Source organism: Centruroides vittatus, unplaced genomic scaffold (genome assembly GCF_030686945.1).
Source record: "Centruroides vittatus isolate TY-2023 unplaced genomic scaffold, ASM3068694v2 contig_943, whole genome shotgun sequence".
Lineage (NCBI taxonomy): Eukaryota > Metazoa > Arthropoda > Arachnida > Scorpiones > Buthidae > Centruroides > Centruroides vittatus.
The window spans coordinates 254485-267376 of record NW_027122626.1 but is presented as its reverse complement, the minus strand read 5'-3'; the positions used below and the strand labels follow the sequence as shown (position 1 = coordinate 267376).

Here is a 12892-nt window from a genome sequence, read left to right as displayed (position 1 = left end):
TCAGTATCAATTAAAAATTAATCAATATATTTTGATATTTTATTAAAATATAATGCCTGATAATGAACTTACATGTAATCCTTCAATTTCCAATCTAGTTAGATGTACAGATTGTTTTCTTGTATTTTCATTATTAGGTTGCTTATTTTCTAAATAAAAAAATTATAATTTAAAATATAATTAAAATACTTTCTAATCAGTAAGTAATTGCAATTAACCTAATATGATTTATTTATACTTTTTTAAAATTCAATTTAACAGCTATAATGCCTGCAAATGGAGAAACAAATAAAAGCCAGTGTATAAAATCAGGGCTTGGGTGTGGAAAATTTCTCACAATGTCACTGGAATTGTGTCTACCAGTTGACTCATTTAAGTGACATTGTGCAGTCATACATTGTTCTAAAGCAACATTATGCTTCATGGTTCTGTATGTCTTCTCATTTGTTTTCAGTAATCTGTGGTAATAAATTTTTCAAGGTCTTATAATACTCATCTGCATGTATTGTTGCTCCATGATTCAAGAATTCATTCAGCAAATATAACATTGGGTGTGTCTAGGTAGCAAGCTGGTAAGCATGATGCAGTTCATACCAGTATGTGAAACAAACTCTGGCATTAGCTTGCTTATTTAGCTGCTCATGATTTAGATGTGACATTACGTAACAGTAAACAGATTTTCAACCTTCTTGTACATTTTCTGACACAATTATGGAGGTCTGAAAACATGGGAAATCTACAAATAAGTCTGATGTTATATTTCTCTCTATGATAACAATGTGTTGACAAAACTTGGCTCATTTTACCTTTTTGGATGTATATACAATCAAAAAAACTATTGATTCATTTAAACTCCTATAAACACTGGGTTGTAAACATAACTCTATCATAAACCATATAACTGGTGAACGTCTATTTAAGTTTCTACGGTGAACGGGACCCAGAGTGGAGTCCAAAAACGTTCGCCATAGAAAATTAAATAGATGTTCACCGGTTATAAGGTTTATGATAGAGTTATGTATTGATTCATTATTGGTTGGTTTAATAAACTAAACAGACTTCTTGAAGAAAGAAATAAAAAACTTTGGATGCCAATGTAAAAAGATGTGTCAATTTTGATGATGATTATGTTGAAAACTAAGAAAAAAAAATCTGTAAACTGTTTCTTCTAAATATTAATTTTTTCCTAAAAGTTTAAAATAAAAAATTTCAAAAAAAGTAAAGTATACAAAGAAAAATTTTGAATATTCCTTTGTTGTCAAAATAAAGAAATATTCAACATTTTTTCTTTGTATACTTTAATATCAATTGGAACATACTTTCCAAATCCCCTTATGCAACTACCATCTCAAAACAATGAGAATATATTTTGAATGAATCCTGTATAGATCATAATTATAATCTCATAGAATTTTATTTTTTTTTTTAAAATGACTGAAAAATGTACACATTAAAAAACTTCCAAAAACTAAAAAATGTCTTCATTTTTGTCATGTCAAATCATCAGGAACAAATCTTCCATTGCAGAGATGGCCTTTTATTAGAGGCTACACATCTGCAAAAATATGCAAAACAATCTAAAAAGACTGTTTTCATGTTTACAGGTGACAAGTCAACAAATAAAAAATACATAATTTTTTTAAAAAAACAGCTGACGAATTAACACAAAAAAGACTGCAATGAAACTGTTGTTCCTGATGATTTGACATAATAAAAATGAAGATATTTTTTAGTCCTTTGTATAGAAATTTTTTTAATTTTATTTTATTTATAACAATATAATATTTTAATGAATTTTTAAAATTTTCTTCATAATGTACTTATTCTATTTTGTATTACAACATATGCTCCATAGCCTACAACAATACAACTAAAAATAAACAATAAATAACATCTGATCTTCAAATGAAATCTGGTTATACATCAATTAATAAGAGATGCTAAAGATACATATATAGTCAAGCAGGACTGGCATTTAAATAGCAACCATAGATAAAAAAAAGAATTAGAACAGTGTACATTTGCAGAATATCCATACCATTAGAATACAGGCTGAAGGAACATCCGTATGATATAAGAAAAGAAACTTTACTCTACAGCCCTTGCATCTCAACAAGACATGGAAGTTTTATAGAAAGAAGCTAGAATTACTAAGAAAGTAAGAGATTAAAATTTAGTGAAATATGTGGAAATTTTAAAAATAAACAAGCATGGTCAAAAAGGGGAGTGCATAACCATAAGAGATGTACCGGTACATTACTTATCAAATGCTCGAAAGACCTTATATAATTAATTGGATGACTTCATATTGTATAATACATCAATTTGTGAGGAATTTGCTTTTTGTATATATATTTTATAATATTTGTTTAAATTATTTAAAATATTTAAGAAAACATTCTAAATTATTCAAAATTGATGTTCTTTAAAATTTTAAAACTGTTTAAATTTAGAAAAACATGTAATCTGATGATGGCTGCTAAAAGTGATCACAAACATTACTTATTTTTTCTAAATTAACTTCCAGATGATAAGTTGATTATTTTACTTTACTTTTAAGCATCCAGTTAAAACCTAATAAGGATTTTTTTTGTGCTTATTTATGTATTTTATTAATTAATTATAGTAGAATCAACATTAAATTGTATTTTAATATTAATCTGCTCAGTGAAAAAAATATATTATATTTGATAAATAATTGAAAATTGGTAATAACTTCAATTTGAAAAGTAAAAATATCTTTAAAACTGATGTTAAAAATTAAAAAAAATTTATATTAACATTTTTAAAGAAATATAAATTTATAATTAATGAAAAACATACATTTATGACAAACAGAACAAATGTTTTGACTTTAATATTAATGAAATCTATTATAATATATTAAATAGTAAATAATTTAATAAGTTGATTTGATTGGCTGGAGATAGAAATCAAATTACCTTCAGAAATTGTACCATTAGGTTGAACTGCATCTAATTTGACTGGATCACCCTCTTCGTTGCATGTTAAATGATTTTTACCTTTGACACAATTTACATAACGTTGCAAAACATACCACAATATTTCTGTATAAAATGGATAGCGAAATTTTGGAGGCACCTAATAAATAAAGTTTAAAAATTTTTTAATTTTCATTTTATAAGTTATAGCATTATAAAGTAACAAATGACAAAAACAATAACACATTTTTACATGGGTAATATCTTCCACTTGTGCAATACGTAGTTGCTTCTTAATTCCAAAACTATGTAGGAAATTACCACCAAATACTAAACTATCTTCTGGTGTAAAAACAGCATGTATCCAGCCTATTTATATTAAATACATTATTATAATTTATTCATTGAATTAGACTAATTAATATTTTTTTAAAAAAAGATCACACATGACATTAGTTAGGCCTTAACAATCCTAAGTTCTCTCATTCCTTTATAATCCATTTTCAGGCTGTTTTTGATATACCTCCATCTCTATGATTACTTACTAGGGATTCTACAACAGAGATGAAGACACATTATCAACATCATGGAAATGGATTCTAAAAATAGCTGAGAGTAGTTAAACAAAGAATTGTATGATCATGAAGAGACTGTTCAGCATTTGTTTTGAATATCAATGGATTATCACATATATTCAGTATTGAACTACAAGCCAACCAATGCCATATGTCATCGGGCTAGATATTGGCCTATAATACTAATAAATTTGAAACAACTTGGTACATTAGGCACCATCTCTTAATAAATTTAATAATTATAATTTTTAATTAAATAAATTAGACTACTGGAAGAAAAGAATCGGCTTGAAGTGGGACTCAAACCCACAACTTCTGCTTACCGTGAAGATGTGTTGCCAAGGAGCCGTCCATAAATTATGTAAGGTATTTTGGAGTGGGTGGGGGTCAAGGATGTCTTACGATTTCATACTCAGGGATAGAGGGGGCAATAGATCTCATCTTATGTAATATTCTTATTTTTATTTTTTGATCTCGTTGAGTGGCGAAGTTTTGAATTTGGCTTTAGTTTGGCAATTTCTATTAAGAATGCTCATTGTACTAATGCCATCAAGTGTGATGTGATAGAATAATAATGCTAGCAGACACATTTTTTATCATGGGAGAAAGGCTGTGTAGTTGTCCCTCTCATTTTTTTTATTTGAATAAGTGCACCACTCCTATGGGTGTATAACACTAAGAATACATAAACCAAAATACATGGATACAAAGTGAACATAAAATTAGTATTTGGTTTTTAGTGAAAACTAAAATGTAAAACTAGAAATTATAAATTATAAATAATCTTATCTTCCATATTTTTTGAACATAATTGTAAAAAAGCATCAAACAGTGGCTTCTGAACAAGCTTATCAAATGGATATGGCCACCTGAAACCAAGCGTAAAGATTTCTAATTTCAGAATAAGTCTATCTTGATTGTAAATTGGACAATAATAGATCATATGGTCAATGGTGTCTAGGTTTTCTGTAGAGCAAAAGTAAGAGGCAGTTTCTGCCCAGTTATATGTGCTCAGTAAGTAGTTGAGCAGTAGCAAACATTAAATCTCTAAATGGTGATGAGAACCTGCATTCAACACTAGGAAAATAAAGTCTTGTTATTCTACCAGTTTTAGTGCTCAACTATTGCTGATTCCACTTTTGCATAGCGTTGTCATAAATATAATTTTTTTAAGACTGCTGTGTGAGAGAGGGATGTGAGTGTAGTCCAAGTCAGTGTCCTTTGTAGCTGACTGAGCCTCAGCTTTTTCATTTCCTAGTATGCCAGTATGGCCATGAACAAACATAAAAGTTAACTTATTTACAAGATTTTTAATATGGTGCTGGATATATGTGATTTTATTGCTATTGCAATTGAGATTTAATAGAGCTTTTAGGACAGACTAAGAATCACTGTAAATGTTGACAGACAGAGTTTTGTTTGGTAGTGAAGTGGCCCACTGAACAGCTTGGTAGACAGCATCTTCTTCAGCTTGATATGTGGGGGTATCTGTACCTTCTAACAGGTTTTGAGCAAAATATGACAGTTTGGAGGAAGATACAGATACTTGAGCAGACATGAAGGGGGCTTTTGGACCCATCTGTGTAGATATTAATGTCTGCATATCCATGGAGGAAGCAGATGACAGCAAATGTATCCTGGGGATAACCTTGTTTACAGGGTGATGATCAGAGATTGGGTAATTGCAATATGATAGCATTTGAACAGCTGTAGATAGGAGCAGAAACTGTTGTTGAGCCTTGATGTTTGTAGTTCTGATGTAGTAGTTCAGAACCTTTTCTACAATACATGGTGGCAAAGGAAAGAGCTCTGCTAGAATCAGAGAGGCATTAGTAGAAACAGTTCTGCAGCACTTTGAAATTCTGATGGCAAACTGTCCTTGAGGAGTAAGTAATTTACTTGCTACTGAATTTTTACTAGTTACATGACCCCAGCTAGAGGCCACATAAAGTAGCATTGGTTGTATTGTCCCATTATATAGAGTTTTATAAGCTTTATGATTTAGTTCCCCCAGTGCACCTAGCACATTTTATCAGCATATAGTTTATTTTCTTGGCCTTAACCAAGATGTAACCAATATGGCAACGAAATGTGGTTTCTATTCTCTCTTGTTTTATTCTGTATGAAGTTTCTGTTTACACATGTACTAGCTGGTTGATCTGTCAAAATTTTTGCATCCTTTTATGAAAATTAAAATTAATATAAAAATGAATATTATGATGTTGATTAGTGATAATAATAAAAAGATTGTTAATAATTAAAAAATAAAGTTCTTAAAATAAACTGTTCATTCGAATTATTAAATTTTTACATTTTTAAATTTGTTCACATAGTCTTTTATAAATAATAGTACATATTAATTAACTAATTAATAACTATATATTTTGGACCTAAGATTTTTATTACATAAGATAGGGAAGGGGAGGAAGGATCAAAGAAAATATTACAGTTTCTTACACAGGGGTGGATGGATGTCTAGAATGGCCAAAATCGCCCTTACGTAATTTATGGATGGCCCCCAATTACGGTACCCAGACCTCTGGTCTGATCGTCCCTTCCAGTATATATAACATTATGTTACAACCATCGATGGTTATTATGGTGCCAATGGGGGACATATCCAGCGCCCACATACTGTAAACACCTCCTAAGGCACTCAACTTAAATAATTTAGACTTCTTCCAGTAGTCTAAATTATTTAATTAAAAATTATAATTATTAAATTTATTAAGAGGTGGCGCCCAGAGCCAGATCCAATAGGTGCGAGGCCCGATTGAATTTTTTTGCGGGGCCCCAGTGGCATCTTTAGAACGTAAGGGGCCATGGGCCAGGACCAAGATGGGGCTCCCTTAAGAAAACAGAAAGAATAGTATATTACAAACCTAGGGCAATGGCGTAGCCAGAGTTTTGTTATGGGGGCCTAGTAGAGGCCAGCCTGACACAAAATTGAATTATTTCAAATTATTGGTCATTGAAATGAAATTTACATTAGAATCTACAATAACTGAACACACATAATATGAAACTTCCTTTAACCAGTTGTTTGCAGAGTACTGCTATTGGAGTAACCGGTTTTCGTTAAACTGTTGCGGAGTACTCCAGTTGGAGTAACTGTCAATTTTCTTTCGTAATTAACTAGTTGGTGGCGATTTAAGCACTGATTGGCTTTTATCTACATAGACTAAGTCTGTTTCAACGAATAAGATATTTGTTACCACCCTGTATTTTTAAATTTAGGCACAAAACTCCTCCATTCCATGTTAAGTCTATGGGAGACCTTTCTTTTGTTCATTTGACAATAAAATCCTAGTTAGCATGCCCGTTAAGTTCTAATTGGTATATTATAGCTAAATGACTATCCTTTGACCAATAAGCATTGACTTGGGTTTGTGGGGTGGGAACTTTCTTGGAAAAAGTTATACCAACTTCGAGCTACATTGTCAGCTACAAACGTAAACAAACAATTATAAATCGTTATTCTTATCTACTTTTAGCATGAATTTAATAAATTTTTATGTATATTTATCCTATTTAACAAATAAGCTTGTTTTTTAAGCCATTCAGCCATAAATCTTTCAAAAAACAAAGTACTTCCGGTTATGGTGGTACTTCCGTAATACATAAGATATACATGAGTATAGTCGTTAATATAATAAAGTAATAATCGCTTATTATAGTCTACTATTAGTACAATAAATTAAATAACGTATAAATAGAATCAAATACACATCATCAGTAATAAAAGCGTATTGACCTAGATTTAGAAAGGCCACCACCCCCCCACGCCGATCAACGTTATAATCTATAGGCCGTATTATTTCTCTACGATGATTTAGAAAGCTGCAATTTTTTTTATTTGACAGAAAATATACATGTCTAAGTAACGTATGTAACAAATTAATGGAAAATTTATAAAAAAAACGATTTTTTAAATATTTTAAAATCTTAAATTTTATTAATTTTTTTAAACGTACATAATATTTTGAAGTTAACAATCGTAAAGCGTAATATGTACGTGATAGAAAACTGAAAACAGATTATATCTACTACAATTTTTAAGCGAAGTATCAGCAAATTGAAAAACCACTTTAAAAACCACAAAACCTGTACGCAACAGCGGTGTAGTTTCGGATTATCGAGTGCGCAGCTGACAGGTTAACCATACGTTCTCGTAATCCCGTAAAGAACACGCAGTATGTAGTGTTTTCGGATACATTTTTCACCTTGTGCACAACTAGCCGTTGACCTTTTTTTTTTTTTTTTTTTAGCCACCAGAGTTTTTTAATCTTTGTCGAATCCCTTCAGCCATCTATTAGTACTCAAGTAACTGATATTCAGAAGTTAGTCGCGGACTGGGGACCCTGGGCCAGAGCCCCGTATGCCCTGCTATAAAGACGACACTGTGGGGCCCCTCAAACTTTACATAACAAAATTAATTAACAGTTCATTTACATATTCAAATATGTTGTTTTATATTTTATAATAATATAACTAGATATTTATTTTTGTAAAATGTACTATTTTTAAATATATAAATTTTGATGTGATGCGGGGCCCAATTGACTCCAATCGCTCCAATCGCCTCAAATCCGGCCCTGGTGGCGCCTAACATCTCCCTCTAGTACCAAATTGTTTCATAATTTATTATTAGTATTATAGCTGATATCTAGCCTGATGACATACAGCATTGGCTGGCTTGTAGTTTATAATGTATTGTGTTTTAATGTTGTTGTTTGTTTATATTCAGTATTGTTAAACTTTAAAAATTTAGATGAATTAACCATGAATTCTTTGGATGTAAAGCAAAGAATTCATAGTTAATTTCAAAGGAAAGCAATTTAATAAATGTCAGTATTAAAAAAGTTGTAGTGTATTTTTATAAAAAAAATAGATTATGATGATTGAATCAGTCCAGAAGATCAGCAATAGTTTCACAATTTGTCTTTTCATGAATTTGGAGATTGCAACAAGTTTGGAATAAATTTAAATTTAAGGCTTCTAGTGTTCTGAATTGTTTGGATATTCGTTGCTAAGTAAACACCTATATTGATGAGCTGGGAGGCTCAAAATACTCAGGATTTGTTACATTTTAATTTAATAATTTTAGTTTATATTAACTTTCTAATAAAATGAAATTTAACCATTTATAGAGATTGGAACTTAATTTTGTTTTTAAGTTTAATAGATAATACAAAAATGAACAATAAATAACATTTTTGAAAAGGTTTGTTTTTTATTTTACTACATGATTTAATTTGTTTCTACTTAATATGTACAAAATCAATGAATGCAAATTATTATTGTTCTCTATTCAACAGAATTTTAAAAATTTTTAAGTTTATTTTTGATCCGAATATAATCTTTCTTTTTCAGTTTCCAATATTTCATTTTTTAATAGGAATGAAATTATTTTTAGTCTCAAAGAGTAATAATCTGATAGATATATAAACTTTTAAAAATAAACTAATCTATATAATTATATGCTAGTTACCAGTAGGAATAAAAAATGTGTAGCCATCATATAAATGTATTCTTGCACATTTTTCAACGGTATCACCAAAGAAAACATCACCCTGTTTTCCAGAAAGAACCCACTGTTCATATAATTGAATATTATGTTCTGTTGGTGGTATTAACCAAAATACCTAATAAATAGGTAAATACAATTATTAAAAATTCAATTCAGTTTTTTAGTATTTATTAAAAAATTTTATTAAACAGAAAAAGGAAATATAGATTTTAGTTGTAGAAGCATGTATTCATATACATTATAAATACAGTAGAGTCCCGCTAATCTGAACTAATTGGGGCTGAGCCCTGTTCGGATTAGCCTAATAAATGAAATAATGCAGAGGCAGCAGTAAAACAGGTCTGGTTTATATAGATCCAACACCATCAATGACGTCAATGCCCCACCCTTTATTTCATCCGACTTATACTCAATATAGGGCGAAAACAGTTAACAAAAACAAGTTTTGTAATTTTGAAATGGCAACCTGCCTTCATTGTTTACCTTAAAATTAGTTTAACTCTAAAAAACGTTGTTTTTAATACACAGTCCAGGATTCCAATCTGTTGACTAATGCTATTGTATGAGTTAGCACGCTTAATTGTGGATGTTGAATGTACTCTTCGCTCTATATTATTTTAATTTAGTTTAGTCTGCTGCTACAATGGCCACGAAACGGAAACACATAACTGTGTACATTGAAAGATAAGCTAGACCAGCGTTTCTCAAAGTGGGCGATAACGCCCCCTTGTAGGCGGTGAGTAAATCTAGGGGGCGCTGGAGGCAGGGTATTGAACGATGATCAAAGGTAAAAGTTCCCTTTCCTCTGTCAAACGGATAAGAGGAAACATTGCATTTAATGGTTTTCAGATGTCGAGAACAATGTATGGTAAGGACACAAAGTGTGAGATTCGTAGAAAAGTTTTCCTAAGAATATTTCCAATCCTTTCTCACACGGGGGGCGTTGGGTATAACTTTATGGAACAAAGGGGGCGGTGGATCGAAAAAGTTTGAGAATCACTGAGCTAGACATTTTGGAAAGACTAGACAAGGGTAAAAGTGTAACAAAATTGGCAGTAGAGTTTGGAGTGGGCAAGGTCACAATAACCGACTGGAAAAAACCATGCAAAGATCAAGCAGTTTTGTGCCTCTATTTCAAAAAAATCAGTTGAAAATCGACAAACAGCAAGGCCCTCAATGTTTGACAAGCTTGATGAAGTCTTATTCTCGTGGTTCACTCAGGAAAGAGAAAGGGGAACACTCCTAAGTGGAGGAGGTTGTTACCACCTCTTGTTAGAGAAAATTTCCTCTCTGCCAACCGAAACATGTTCGGAATAGCAAGACTCTACTTTATTTCTGAAGCATTATAATTTTATATATTTGATCTTTTTTTCAAATTAGAAGTAGAACAGAATATTATGTTTCAATTATTAAAAATATTTGGAATATGATATCTTATTCTATTTCTTCAGTCAAATCTTTGAAATAGTAAAGCTAAAATTTATAATGCTTGAAACATTTATTAAGTTTCTAAATACTTTCTTTTACAACTAAGTCACAATTTATTTTAGTTAACAAAAATTGTAAAAACTTTAAAATTTAATTTATTTTCTTTCTAAAAATAAAATAAAATTTTATTATTGAAAGCAAATATCTTACTTTCTGTCCTCTTATGATATGATACCAGACTGAAGTTCCTCCAAAATCAATATGAAAATCAGTATAACAGCCTTTTACACTCATTAAACAATATCTGTAAATTTGTTTAAAAATTATTTTGTTATAGAATAATATATTTTATTAAAAATATAATCAATTAAAATGAAAATAAAACAAATAAAATAATTTTTAAAATAATGAGACTAATAGATTACAATGATTATTATATAAAAATCAGAAATAAATTTGGGCAATATTTTTTAAATCAATTTTTTCTGGTGTTTCCAATAGACAAGTCTTTCTTAGAGCAGATATAATCTATTCAAAAAATGAATACATACTAATAAAAATAATAAAATACTTAAAAAACTGAATTGTGTCAAAAATACAATTATAAAATATTCTGCATTCTAATATTTGAGCACTTGTCTTAATAATTTAAACAAAATGAAAATTTCTATGTTGATATTAAGTATACTTTGTTTTTTGAGTTTAACTCAATCAAAACTTATTTATTTTTAAAATAAATTTATAAAAAGTTAAAGAAAAAGTAAAATCACTTCTTTAAGAACATACATTAGGCAGAAGAGAAAAATAACATTAATTTTAATATCAAACTTAAACAAAATGTAAAAATAAATATAATTTATATCTTGAGATAAAGCCAATCTTTAATTAACAGTTTATTTGAGTTGAATATCATCAATTGAAAATTTGAACTGAGAAGGTGTTAGATTTTGGAATACATGATATGATAGAGCTGAAGAGAATTATCGCTATCAGACCTTTTTGACATTTTTAATGAAATATAAACCCAACAGAAAGTAGTCACAGACGCTCATACATATAATGGTTGATGATTTATTGAGTCACAGCAATGCACCATAATTGCATATCATTTTCACAGCACAAACAAGTGAGTCATAATTCTATCCCAAAAGACACTCTTCCGTGAAAGCTAAGTTACAGATTTTGGAGTATTTCAGATTCTAAATATTGGGTGAACTACTCAACTTGAATATATTTGGATATCAAAAACTTGATATATTCTACTTATAAAAAACTGAATTAGAGTTAAACATAGTACAATAATTGTTAACAAACGTACAACACCTTTAACATATCCAGTACAAAGTCTTTAATAGCTTAATTGATTGCTAGACAACATGATATAACGGTGCACTGGGATAAGGCCTCCATCATAAGAGCCACTCGATCCAGGCAGGCTGTCAAATACATGGAAAAAATAGAGATACATAAAGCGCAGTTATCTACACTTTGCATCAACCACCGAGATGCGGATGGCCTATCATCTGCCTGGAAGTCACTTGTCGAATAACATTACGCTTTGGCACGGGAAAAAGAGGGAACCTACTACGGTCTAGTCATATTCTTGTATTTATTGCCGTTTATTAATTTCTTCTTTTATTCTATTTGTAGCATAGTCCCATCTATGCGCAGTCATGGTTTTTTGTAAATTTGAATTTGATTCAATGTTATTATTCATTTAACTGACGAAGGCTGATTAACGCAGCCGAAATCGTTTTTAAGCTATTAAGCTCTCCAATATGTCATAAGGAGTCGAATCCAACTCATTCTATTTTGTTTGGGGATTATTTTTAGTTAGTTATTTTCTTTATTTTGGGCATTTTTATTTCATCAAGGATAGACTACTGCACCTCACCTGGGTAAAATTCAAAATTAATTCACTTTATGATGACTACTGGCAGCAATTTATGACATCATCAACCCAGAAACAACATCTCAGGGTCTCAGGGGGACTTTCACAGAAAGTCCCCCTGATCTCCCACCCCAAATTGTCATTGGAAATGCCATAAAACATTTATAAAATTACTTGTAAGGGAGATGACATGAATTAACAAGACCAATAACTAGAATGAATGAAGTGTTAATATTTAAGTATGTAAATAGGGTTGGGTGGGCATATGCTTGTAACGTCACCCTAACTGCACTATGAGAAGGAAAAGAATTGAAGAATTGAATGAGGTGGTCCTAAGGATTGAGCAAGACTGATGAAAAGCTTTCCAGTTCCAATGACGACAGAGTTTCTTGGTAATGGTTAGACAAATTAGTAAGATTCATTGTGCTTTTTCAATATTTTTTCATATTTTGCTTGTTAGTTTTTGTGGAAATAGTTCTAAGATGGTTATAGTTTAATTTGTAAGTCCCCAATTGTCGTGAAAGTT

The 12892-nt window shown here is 30.3% G+C and overlaps 1 protein-coding gene across 1 annotated transcript in view; it reads right to left on the bottom strand.

Moving 5' to 3' along the window:
• LOC136985040 (lysine-specific demethylase 2B-like) overlaps window positions 1-12892 on the bottom strand; it is a 69632-nt gene that overhangs the window by 11448 nt on the left and 45292 nt on the right. The window contains 5 exon segments of the mRNA XM_067282233.1: window positions 73-149; window positions 2943-3102; window positions 3196-3311; window positions 9009-9162; window positions 10686-10779. Coding sequence (XP_067138334.1) covers window positions 73-149; window positions 2943-3102; window positions 3196-3311; window positions 9009-9162; window positions 10686-10779 — 601 coding nt within the window.